At 36.0% G+C, this 13,906-nt stretch overlaps 1 protein-coding gene across 1 annotated transcript; it reads right to left on the bottom strand.

Moving 5' to 3' along the window:
- Nucleotides 1-9,912: 9,912 nt before the first annotated feature.
- Nucleotides 9,913-13,503, bottom strand: LOC132613249 (uncharacterized). Its single transcript, XM_060327279.1, has 4 exons — nucleotides 11,297-13,503; nucleotides 10,908-11,213; nucleotides 10,710-10,833; nucleotides 9,913-10,656 (listed from the first exon to the last, which is right to left on the bottom strand). The coding sequence occupies exons 1-4, from the start codon at nucleotides 13,501-13,503 to the stop codon at nucleotides 9,913-9,915; spliced, it is 3,381 nt and encodes a 1,126-aa protein (XP_060183262.1).
- Nucleotides 13,504-13,906: the final 403 nt, after the last annotated feature.

Genomic DNA, 13,906 nt, shown 5'->3' with positions numbered 1-13,906 from the left:
TGATTGGTAAATGCAGGAATGCTTGCGGTAAATGTGGACGTCTTGGTCATAACAGGCGTTCGTGTGATAATCCGCCGCTCAATAAGAAAAATAAATAAGTCCATTTTGATTTTATTTGTTAAGACAATTCTACTTTAAATTTATATTAAAAATAAAAAATGAATTCATCTTGAATTCATATTATTCTAGTATGGTTGTATTTCACATGGTTGAACATCCGATGTTTTTCGATGTTATGCTATATTGGTGGTTTAATGGGATTTGAAAAGTCTACTCTATATAAACTGATTTGACCTTTTGTTTTGGATTTATGCTTTAATAGTTGTATTTCGTATATATTTTGGCTATATTTTAATTGCATTTTGTCTGATCTGGTAGATAATACTTATTCTGGTTTACTATTAACTATGTTTCATATATATTTTCCATATATTTGAAGTGTATTTAGATGAAATTTTAACTTTTGTAACACACTGTACATTAAAAGTGGACTTATGGAATATATCTAAGTTACATTTTCTGTATATTTTGGCTGTATTTAAATGGTTAAATATATACTACTTTGTTAAAGGAATACATTTCACAGAAAATGAAAATGGAATTTATACATTGAAAAAATAACATGCTTGAAAGAAACAACCATATAAAAACCATAAGGTGGTGTTAAACATTAATCATCCTAAAAAACATTACTGCACATGAAACGATATGTCCAAAATGAAAAAACAGCAAACAAAAGTCGCAACCAACTATGCTATTGTTCAACATGAAAAACAAAAACACAAAAGACTTGGTGGCCTAATCAAGATCCTCTTTATCAACTGCATCGTAATCAACTGCCGGTCTAATTGGTCTTGGAGGCTGCTCGTTATTACTTGATGCATTGTTGTTTGACTTATCCCATGCATAGTCGCATAAAAGGGCATCGTATCTCATACAGAATAACTTTGCATCGAATTCGGTTGGGATGACTTCACTTGAGCTCAAGTATTCAGCAAAGGCTGCCACATACACACCACAACCCCTGAAAAAATGATAAAAAAATTTACTGATCAAAACCCAAGAAAAAATAGATGTATTTATTGTGTTTTTTGTTGGAAGAAATTCTTACATGCTAGCGGGAGCTTGTTGCGGGAGATTGTCTACATTCACAATGTCAAAGTTATCGGTCTGTTCTCTGTTTCTGTAAGAAGGATGTGTGGCAAAATCTATATCTGCCTTCTTCTCATAGAAATCAGTCATTTGTAGACTGTGTGTCACAAGAGTAGCCAACATTTTCATTCCAGCTCTAACGACAGCATCATGCCCTGCAGCTCGGTATGATTTGTATACGTAGATGCACCTATTTGTAAAAAGAAAAATTACGAAAACAACAAACATATAAATTTTGTAGAAAATGAATGATTTTTTCAAAGGATGAGAGCACACCTGTCAGTGAATGATATCACAACCAAAATCCAGTGATTTTCCTCTTTTACATTGACAGGAATTAGTACGTTGTCAACAGTATACCATGGTACATTAGCCAACATCCTGTGCCCGTTAATGTACTCACACAGTTCATCTTCCTTACTGGTGACACATGTGGATGAATCGGGGTTTTCCCAAGATGTGTAAATTTCAGCAACTAAAGTGTGAAAAATACAGCTGACAGTTGTGAATCTATAATTGTAGTTATTGTGATACTTCCCCTTCTTGCGTAGGTAGTAGAAAATAACATCAATATGCTGTAAAAACATCAATTCAGTGACTATAATCAATACTATGTTCAATAAAACTATTACTGTATATATATATTAAATATAGTGAAATATACTGTTAAATATAGCAAAAATACAATTCTGTACTTAATCAGTACTATGCTCAACTAATAAATTAATGTCTCTATATTAAATATAGTGCAAATATAATGATTAAGTATTTTTAAAATACAATACAGTATTAATGTAAGTACATATATATATATATATATATATACGTCAAATATGGCAACAAAAAAAAAACTCTAGATACATCACACTGTAATTCTATTATAAAACATAAAAAACTTATATAACAAGCAAAAAAACATCAAACCTCATCAGTCCAAATTTGCCTATCCATAGATAACAAGTAGAACCAGTTTTTATCGGATACGGTTGTAACGCCTAAATGTAACCGAAGTTCGGCATCTGTAGGATCCAGTCCTTCCTTGTTCTTTCTGTAATGATTTTCCTTTGGTTTCCTGTATATCAACAACGGAAAGAACATACGTTAAGTTTATTAAGAATTGATTTCTGAAAAACTAAAAAAATAAGTTGTGAAAATAATTACTTTTTGTCGTGCGATTTCAATAGATCCTTCTCAAGTCACTTTTGATATTCTTGAAGAAACGAAGTATCTAACGGGGCATTGATAGGGTGCTCAACAAATGGGTGTTTTTTCTGATAAATGCAAGGACTAATATTTTTGGCAGAAGAACCCGCTGAGCTGAAATCGGGACAGTAAGGGGACAGTTTGTATTTGCTTGGTTTACTTTCTCGGGCAGCCACTGGATGGAAAATGATTTGTTTTCAGGGTTTGAAAGTTGTGCAGTCTCCTTACTTGAGCTTTGACCCGCATTTGGTTGTACAGGAACTTGTTGTCCAATTTCATCACTTGAACTGTGGCCAACGATCGGTTATACTAAAACTTGTTGTTCAGTTTCATTAGTTGAACTTTGTCCAATTGTTGGTTGTACTCCAAGTTGGATTGGTATCTGAGAATCAGGAATCATCCACTGAGAGATCGTTATCGGGTTATCGTCCGGATTCTGAGGGGTCCTTAAACTTGACAAATCGGCTTGATCATCGCGTGGTATTGGAGGAGGACCGAGAGGAATAACAGATGATAAAGGACAGTTGACTAGCAAGTCTGCTATCATTTCCTCTGATGCGGTAAATTCAGCATTAGCATTCTCTATATCACCAGTTTGCTAAGATTCACTACAAGAAATCTGCCTTATTGTGGCGACGAAAGTCGCCACAAAAGCCCCAGAAGTCGCCACGAAAAACCTATAGCAGCGACTTTCCTCCGTGGGTAATAGTTCCATAACTAAAGGGTTTTTGTGACGACATTTGGTAGTCGCCACAATAAACAGCTATTTGTAGCGACATATATTGCCACAAAAGGTAAGCAAGCATGTCACAAAAAAAATTCTACAACACAGATATTGGCTTGGTCGCCACTGAATAAAGGCTTTAGTGGCGCCTATGTCGCCACAATACAAACGAACTATCAGCAGCAACTTTTATCTCGCTACTAAAAAGTGATATTTTGTAGCGACTTTGGTCGCCACAAAACTCAATAGACTATCAATGGCAAGTTTGTCCTCGCTACTAAATATTACTACTAGTAGCGACTCTTGTCGTCACAAACTGAATGTACTATCAGTGGCAGATTTAATCTTGCTACTAAAAAGTTACTTTTAGGAGCGAGGACAGTCGCCACAAAAACTACTAACCTTTGTGGCAACATTTATCTTGCTGCTGAAAAACAACTTTTAGCAACAATAAAAATAGCCAAAAACAATTAAATCATGAAGATTTACTATAGACAATTGAATTGTCTAAAATTAATATACTGCTACTAAAAGTTTTCAATAATAAATAACAAACAACAAAAGCATTCCCAAGCCGAATATTATAAATACTTTCATTACTTAAAAGTCAACTGCATATATATTACGTACATATATATAGTACTTCGGTTCATTGTGTGCATATACATATGATTCAAAAGCAAAAACTTCCATTGTATGCATATTACATATGATCCAAAAGCAAAAACTTCCATTGTATGCATATTACATATGATCAAAAACTTTCATTGCACGCCTTGAAGCTCCTCTTTGGGCAGCCCCATTGCTTAAGAACCTTGTCCCTGCTATTAAAAAAAACACGGGATCACTTTGAAAGTTCTCATAATCCAACACTAATAATAAACTAGAGCACATAAGAATCTAAAATTCAATGACATAATAGTTCCAACACTTTATAAAGATAAAGGTTCATACTTCATCTACTTTACCAAAACTGTACCATGTTGTAATTCAGTTCCAAGGAAAGCAAATCCAAGAAATATGTATAAGATAATATGAGCCAAATTGAAAAGTATTTAGGCCTAACTATAGTGTAACATAATCCCAACAGATACCATCATGGCAATATATTTTTTATCATATCTTTAATATCCATGCAATACTCATCAAAATTTAAAATTTAGTATCAAATATCATGATTGAGTTACAAAATCTAAACCTGCACATATACATCAGTTCCTACTAGCGGTGTACATAGGACGGGTTTATCAGTTCCCAAAATTGCTATGGGATCAAGTTGGTATATATGCTTCTTCTTTCCATCAATTGCTAGAAAATAACCTCAACTAGTAGCAATCGCTAGAGAAATTCCACACTTAAATCTAGGGGTGGGTGTTCGGTTCTTCGGTTCGGTTTTCTCATACATCGGTTTGGCTATTTCGGGTTCGGTGTTTTGAACGTGGACACCAAACACCGAACCAAACTAGTTCGGTTCGGTTCTTTCGGTTTCGGTTTTTTGAAGTTTGGTTCGGTTCGGTTTTGATTTTTTCAATTCGGTGTTTTCAATTCAGGCTTTCAGCACCACAGTTTCAGCAGCTGCAGCGCAGCTGAAACTGTGGCAGCAGCAGCACAGTTACTCAGCTGTCTCAGCAGTCAGCATTCATTTTTTAACAAAATGCAGTCATTTCAGTGCAAGAACAACACCAAACTTACTCAAGTTTCAGCCAACATAACACACCAGCAGAACGATCAGAAAGGCTCAGCAGCTATCAAAACAACAACCTTGTCTAGTGTAGTATTTGTTTAAACACAGAAGCCTTGATCAGGTATAGTAACCTGTTCATTTTTATGCAATGACTTAAGCCAACAGAGCCTAGCTGCAGCTCAATCACACACACGCGTGAGAGTCTGCATGGCATCTGTCTATTCTTTGAACCAAAGCTGCAACTCAATCACACAAAGTGTGAGAGTCAGCTTCCATCATGGCATAGGAATGCTCTTTAAAGAAGGCAGCAAACTGATGATCAGCAACACATTCAAAATGAACCAGATTATCCTAGGAAAACAACAACCACAAACAACATCTATGTATAGCCTTGGGATGGGGTTACAAATGCCAGAATCAGTCATGCCTCAAGATGCAGTAGCATCAGCAGTTATGTATAGCAAAGAACACATTTTCTCCTGGTGCAGCCAAGCATGAAGCCACAAATTGGCTCAAAATGCCACAAAGATGGCTCAGAACATAGCTAATATCTTCTTTCTTGATAAATTTAGTTATTAGCTGTTTCCAGTTAAATCCAACCCATTCCAAGAGCATTAGAGACAAATTAGAATATGGCAAAACTACAAACTACATTACCGAAGACTGCAAACCAGCAATTTGTTTATGCAGTAACAGCTGGTGTTTATGCAAAAAAAAAAAAAAAACAGTTGGTGTTTATGCAAAAAAAAAAAAAAACACCTATGATAGAGGTTGGTTGTGTCAAAGGGTGTGCAGGCCTGGAGGTTGGACTAATAGAGGACTGGTTGTGTTGCAAGGAGTTTTGTAACAGGTAGGGGAGTTAGAATAGGGTAGCAGCAGCAGGTTCTACTAATGTTGGCCTCTATCAGGCAAGCATCAGAGGAGCAGCCTGGTGCTGGCACTTTGTAGCCTTGGTTGTTGCTGTTGGTACACAAGGTGTTTGCTACAAGGTGTGCATAAAGGCAAAATTTGTTGCTGCTGGTGTAAAAAAAAAAATTAACGAAACACAGGAAAAACTGCTCCCTCTTTTAATAAACCAACACATTAAACGATCGGAAAGGACAAGAAGAAGGAACGTTACTTCTAAAATCAGCAACTTGAAATTGTAACAGAACTTTAGTAGCAGCGAAATACAAAATTCTGCTAGAAAATTAGATTTAGAGGAACTAGCCAACAACTTATATGGATCAAGACACAAAATAATTTTCAAAAGTAAGAAAGAAGAATTGTCAAGAGCAAGTACCTGTAGAATTCTAGTCATGAAAGCAGCCATTTGGTCTTGGATCATCTTGTCAAATTCTCCTCTCATGTGTTCACGCTCCTCTTCCAATTTTTTTTGCAAATCTTCTTCCATCTCTCTTTTTAAGTCGATAGCCATCTGTTCATTTTCTTCTTGCAACTTTCGGTTCAGTTCTTCTTGGAACTTCCGGTCCATATCAGCTTGCATCTCTTGACGCATAATTTCCATCGCAGAAGACACGCTAGCTTCTATGTTTTCCTGCTGCATTTGAGTCTTTCTGGGAGGCTTCTTTCCATATCCAAAACCACGAACATAGCCTGATCTCTGACCAAGAATGGATGAATACATCTCTTCTCTAGTCATGGGATGCTCAACCTCTTCAGATTGTTGTTCAACAACAAGTTGCTGAAGCTGGCCCTACATTTATGCATAATCATTTACACCAAGACATAATAAACATATGAAAGTAGCAAGTAATATGATGGAAAGATAATAAGGCAGTGATTTTAGGGAGTTACATGAATTTGTTGGGATTTTGAATCCAACCACACCCGTTCTCCGTTAACATTCTTATGTGTATGTTGGATCTCCCACACTTTATCTGGTGTGTCCTTTTCTCCAGAAACCGGATCTCTCTACAATATAGTTTTATAGGGAAAATTTATAAGCAGATAAATATATAAATAACAAAGCATTATATGTTATAATAGGGGAACAATAGTATTTTCACCGTAGATTCTTCTACTTCTGCAAAAGACCTTGTACCACAAGCATGCTTAGTTATTTGCTTTGCCCTATTTCTTTTGTTTCTCTCACTGACAACCTGCAATAAGTCAAGAGTTCAGGATAACTTTATTCAAAGAGTAAACACACTTTGTATTTACTAACTTCCAAAATACTGGTTATTAAGTTACCTTGAATTCCTCACTTCCAAAATACTTTACTAGGTATTTCCAGTCCTCCAACTGAACATCCTCAGGTCGATGAGACAATCTTTCTTCATCAGTAGAATAACGGAGGTAATCAGTGTGCAATCGAGCTTTCCATGCTCTAAAAAGCCTTTGCATACTACTTATCACAAAGCCTTGCAACTTATGCTCTCGCAGCCCGCCACAAACTTCAAATTTGTTCTGAACATATTGTAACATTATATTTGATATAATAATCATATGAATAAATCATGAATCTAAAGGAAATATAATATTGACAGTAATTTGTTACCTTGACCTGTAACCACATTCCTTCTCCGTATTTCAAAACAATCTTTTGCCATTTTCCCTCTCGGAACGAGATATAGGTCCTCATGATCAAACCAGAGTAATTAACAATATCTCTAGCCCCGGAACCCACAGCTCTATCAATGTCATCTGGAATCATTATTGTGATTTTTCCTCCATACTTAGTTTTTATATCTACTGTTTTAGATTTATATTTTCCCATTCCTCTCTTTTTATTGATGCGAGAAACTGCAAAGCAAAAAAAAAAAAATCATCACTACTGATTTTAATATATATCAACTACAAAGAGTCTTAACTAACAAAGAGAGTGAATTTATCCGGCAGCTCTGGCCGGAATTTCAATAGATATGGGGGAATATAAGATTTTCTACAATGCAGATTTTAAATCATATGACATTACAAGGAGACATTCAGGTTCTGAAGTATGGTTCGACTGGTTCAAGTGTAGCAGACATTTAATGAGAAAAGTTACTATTAGCATTAGTGTCATGAAATGGTTGGTGGTTGCCTTCAATACGGCATTAGAAGAAAAGAGAAAGATAGTAAAGAGATGGCATACGAAGGAAGAACCTTGACACTCGAAGTTAGACTTAGCACATATTTAGTTAATAACCGATTTTAACGAGACACTCGAAGAGGAAGGACTTCTACTAATCCCAGATCAAAACCAATCCCCGGCCTTGAAATTCCTAATAGACCTGCAGGACAACGACCTAAAACTGCTCCTCAACCTGAACCAAATAATCTTCATAATCATGGAGGACTTGGTCATATGGGAGGATTGGGAGGATTTTTTCCCACAGCAACTGCAAGATTCGGTTACTCAGCTTCCAGTTTCATGGATTTCCTGGTCCGACAGCGTATCCTACCACATCAAATTACCCATTTGGATATACTCCTGCATATCACGGGCCACATGTTCATAATTCTCAAGACACAGCCCAAGTACAAGCAGATATCAATCTCAAGTTTATGTTCTTACTTGTTGGTTTTCTTGTGCTCATTTATTTGTTGGGCTAAAGAATGGATTCAGTCTTGGCCTGATGCTAATGTGGCTGTCAGATTTTGTGCATGTGTATATGTCAACTCTGCACTCACTTTGAAGTTTCTTCTAACTTTAGTGATCTGTAGATGCTGGTACTTTGTTAATTTAATGTAACCAGTTTATTTTTTTGTGAAATATGTACATTTTGAATACTTAATTTGGTTCTAGCTCATTTCTGCATTCCCTTTGGGTAAGAAAACCAAATAACACATGCTCTTGATAGCTTGTAATGCTTTTCAGTTATTTGCTATTGGATCCAAGAAATGAGGACAGAAAAATAAAGGTTCACGACAAGATGTTCCAAATTCAGACGAAAGGTAAAAGGTTGACAGTTAAGAATCCAAAGAATGCTCTGCTGGTCTCAGAGAAACCTTATAAAAAACACAAACCATGAAAATTTACCAAGTCATTCTCAAAATAAACGGTTTCTTTAATCTTAGCGAGATTTTTCTCTCCAAGCAAACCAAGTTCTTAGGCAAAGATTGTAACATTATCAATTTAAGAAACAAATCAAACAAAAATGAACAACCCCACCTTAGAGCGACCAAATTTACGTCTACATTCATATCCAAGAATCACCATGAAAAAAGAATCCCATAGAGCAAAAAAACAATTCAAGATCAGAAAATTTAACGGATAATTCTGAGAAGAAATAAGCATTTGAAAAGGATCAGGAAAATAAGTCTACCCCATAATAATTGTTATGTGATGATGAATTTCTTTGTTCATGGGAAAATATAAAACCCTGAGAGAAACCACGCATGTATGTATGTGTCTTAAACCCCCAGTTCTTTATACAGTTAATGTTTTCTTTAAGGGTTAAAGCCCGTAGATGCACTTGCCATTAATCAAAGGTCATTCTCCAAGCCCCCTCTACCCTAAAGGAGGATTTACAGTAAGTCATTCTCCTTTTACGAGGGACTATAACAGAGAACTAACCTGCAGCATTTTCAGCCTCTGGAGAGGGGCATGCATTTTCTTCTAGATTCCTTGATGATTGTGTCTCTGGAGATGTTCTTTGGAGAGGGTTACATGATATTTGTCCGGACTGTAGAGTTCCTTGACTTGGGTTACTTGATTGTCCTATCTCCAAAGGTACCTCGTTAATCCCTATTGATTGTATTTGTGGTTGAGACGTCGTTCCAGAATTTCCACGTCCACAGCCTGTCCCGCCTCTCCCGCTTTTACCTCGTCCAGTTCCTCTCATTTCCTGCAACATCAGATTAAAAAAAGATAAGTATCATAATCAGAAATTAAAGATGATAAAATATATATTTATATGTTGGAGAAAATATCAATTCATTAAGCAAAATATTAAATCAATCATTTATAAAAATGTGAGACATTTTGCTCATAACTGTACCTTTATTGATGAAAATGTTAACAGTAAACCACTAGTTTTACTTAAACACTGATTCTATCTATAAAGAGAACTAATAAGAACAAAAATACAGAGAAGTTCTATAAAAGTAAAGCTACAAACATCTTGGTTTTTAGTTTCATGTCAGCCTAATAAGAACAAAAATACAGAGAACTTCTCAAAACAAGATATAGTCATCTATATCATCAGTTTTTGCTTCTTTATCTTCAAGAGGATGTATCACTGTCCTCTCCATCATTATCATCAAGTAACTCTTCTTCGTCTTCTTCATTCTCGGATACATCTATATCATTGTCATTAATGAAATCATCTTCCTCATTTCCTTGGTCATTGGTACGCAAAACAGTTTGTGGTTCAATATCATCCCTATGTAAAGATACCTCAATCTCAGTTTGTTGGTCATTGGTACGCAAAATATTACATTCAAATTCCTCTTGTTGATAAACTTCTTCGTTAAGTAATGCTTCATCTTCAACTTCAGGAATATTGAAAAGGTCGCGAGGATTTGTCTTTACAACAACAGGCCAATCTTTATTGACCATGTCATTCAAGTAAAAGACTTGCTCGGACTGAGACGCCAACACAAATGGCTCATTTGTATTCAAGGCACAATGAGTATTCACACTTGTAAAACCATATTTGTCAATTTTATATCCTCTTCCTAGGCGAGCCACATCCCACCAATGACACTTGAATAGGTAAACTTTCCTGTTCCCCACATAAGACAACTCATAAATGTCCTCTAATACACCATAATACTCCTTATTAGGGTCTGAATCATCTCCTCTAACAAGAACTCCACTGTTTTGTGTTTTTCTCACAAGCTCTTTTGTTTGAAATCTAAATCCATTCACCATAAATGTTGAATATCGATGAACCAATGGGTCAGGACTGACAACTAAGCTTATGAGATCATCATTTGCGCATCCTTGTGTAGATAACACAAATATCTACAGAAACAAACAACACTATTATGACCAATATAACACCTTGGGATAATTACACTAATAGTAAAAGTGTCATTTAAGTAAACACCTACACGTGCACGAAACCAATCAAGAAACTCATTGTTATGCATCCTATGAGCTCTCATTGATCCTTGACTTTCAATCTCTCTCGTGTATTCCCTACATTTTGTGTTAATGAAGATTAATTGAATTGTCTCAATGTGAAATTATCTTGGAATAAATAAGAGACTTACTCCAAGAATTGCGACACCTCTTCACAATTTTGAAGCACATACATGCATGCTTGGTTGAACTCATCATGAGGTAGCTTCTTGCTATCTGTAGCAGCACCTTTTGGTTGCCCACTGTTTTTAAAGATGGACATCTCACCCTTTGACCTAGATCCATCGTCATTTCTAGTTGGTTTATTGAACTTGGTTGAGATATTCTTTAAATATCGTGAGCAAAACGTGAGGCTTTCCTCTGCCAAATAACCTTCTGCAATTGAACCTTCTGGACGACCTAGGTTGCGTACATATGACTTAAGTGTTCGCAAATACCTATATATAGATTTCTGATTAATATAATTGTAGAATATGATATTCTAAATATGTGGCATTTATATTATAGAAAGACACGTTACCTCTCAATAGGGTACATATCCCGATATTGAACTGGTCCACCAAGTTTTGCCTCTCTTGCCAAGTGAATTGTCAAATGAATCATGACATCAAAGAACGCCGGAAGAAAAACCATTTGAAGTTTGCACAATATGATAGGAATTTCAGCCTCTAGGATATCAAGATCTTCAATTGTCAAGCACTTAGAGTATAGATTCTTGAAAATTTTGGCTAAGGCTATAATTGGTTCACAGACTTCCTTAGGCAACAAACCACGTATAGCTACTGGAAAAATGTCTTGTAATAATACATGATGATCATGACACTTCAATCCATGTATCTTTTTCTCAAGTATGTTAACACACCTTGAAATGTTTGATGAAAAGGCATCTGGAACCTTCAAATTAGCTAAGAAATCACATACCTTCAACTTCTCTTGTAGGGACAATGCATAGCATGCTGCCGGTAACAAAATATTGTCCCCATCCTCAATTGGATGCAATCCTTGCCTGATTCCAAGGTCCACCAAATCATATCTACTTTTCAACGTGTCCTTTGTCTTTCCAACCATATTCATCACAGTTGATAAAATATTATCGGACACATTTCTTTCTATATGCATCACATCAAGGTTATGTCGCAACATAAGATTCTTCCAATAAGGCAATTGAAAAAAGATACTCTTCTTCCTCCAATTGTAAGCATTGTTAGAAACATTACGCTTTCGCTTTTGCACTTTACCATAAGTCACATTGCCCAAATCTTGTAATTGCATAAGTGCTTCATCACCTGTTAAAGGGCTAGGTGCAGCCCCCATTTCCACTTTCCCATCAAATAACACCCTGTTTCTACGCCATGGATGGTTTATGGGAAGGAAGCGACGATGACCCATATAACATAACTTATTACGTAAGGAAACTGATTGTGTGTCTTTATGGCAACAAGGGCATGCAAGCTTGCCTTTGGTTGACCATCCTGAAAGGTTCCCATATGCAGGAAAGTCATTAATCGTCCACAGGAGAGCCACACGCATAAGAAAATTAGATTTTGAGTGTGCATCATTAGTCTCCACCCCGTCCCATAGTTCTTTCAACTCTTCAATCATTGGTTGTAAGTATACATCAATATCATTGCCTGGACACTTAGGGCCTGGAATAAGAAGTGTCATCATGAAATATGGATTTTTCATGCAATCCCATGGTGGCAAATTATACGTAACTAGTACGACAGGCCAAATACTATGATTGGAACTCATATTCCCATAAGGTTGGAACCCATCACTTGCTAAACCTAATCTAACATTTCTTAACTCAGTTGAAAAAGTAGGATGACGCTCATTGAAATATTTCCATTCTATTGAGTCGGATGGATGCCGCAAGACACCATTATCAATATTTTCTTCCTTGTGCCACCTCATCTTCTTTGCCGTCTCTTTTGCCATGTATAATCGCTGAAGCCTTGGTTTGATTGGAAAATGTCGCAATACTTTATGAGCTACTTTCTTGCCTTTGTGTCCTTCTGACTTCCATCTAGACTTACCACACTTTGGACATGATTGGGCATTGACATAATCGTGCCAATATAAAACACAATCATTCTGACATGCATCTATTTTGGTGTACCCCAAGCCTAGGTCACGAAGAACTTTCTTCGCTTCATAAAAAGATTTGGGTACAAATGACCCCTCAGGAAGAACTTCTTTAAAGAAGCTCAACAACTCATCCATTGATTTGTTGCTCCAATGGTTAAGACACTTCAAGTGAAGTAATTTAACAACAAAAGACAACTTTGAGACTTTTGTGCAACCAGGATAAAGTTCTGTCTGAGCATTTTCTAACAATTTGTAGAACTTTGTTGCATGCATATTTGGCTCTTCATTGCCCTCAGAAGAATTAGTATTATCCTCCACATTCATATATCCGCAAGCATCGTGAATCATTTCAGTAATATTATCCTCTTCAATGCTATCATCTTCGACTTCATCATCAACTCTAACTAACACTTCTCCATGCAAGTCCCACACTTTATAAGAATCCCAGAAACCCTTGTTCAACAAGTCTCCTCTTACATTAATCCTTAGCTTGAACACGGTGTTCATACACCCTTTACAAGGACATCGAATAATAGCACTCACCCCGGGTTGACTGAATGCCCAATTAAGAAAGCTTTCTACTCCATCTCTATACCTTTGGTCAACTCTATTCCTAATATTGAACCAATTTTTATCCATTTCCTATTTTTCAACAAAAAAAGGAATAAATTAATTAATTAGATTTTTCATAATGATAAACAGTGGAAAAGTCTAAGAAGAGGCCTATGCAAAGGCGTCAGCATGAATAAGTCAATATAAACTTCATATTTAAAAAATTAATATATTCATAACTAAAACATACTCTACTTTATATGAGAGGTGCATTCCAATTATCAGAAGAATAATTGTGATTAATATAATTTACGAGGAATATGATCAATAAATCATGCAGTAGACAATATACAGCAACCACTAGTATAACTCCAAGTGCAACTAATGTTTTCTTTAAAGGACAACAACATGTACCAAACATGGTGGCCATTTAAACCACAGGTATGGCAAGCCTATCGAATGTAGTATCTATTCTTTTTACAGAACAAAA

Source organism: Lycium barbarum, chromosome 10 (genome assembly GCF_019175385.1).
Source record: "Lycium barbarum isolate Lr01 chromosome 10, ASM1917538v2, whole genome shotgun sequence".
In the NCBI taxonomy this organism is placed as follows: Eukaryota; Viridiplantae; Streptophyta; class Magnoliopsida; order Solanales; family Solanaceae; genus Lycium; species Lycium barbarum.
This window is presented reverse-complemented; position numbering and strand designations above follow the sequence as displayed.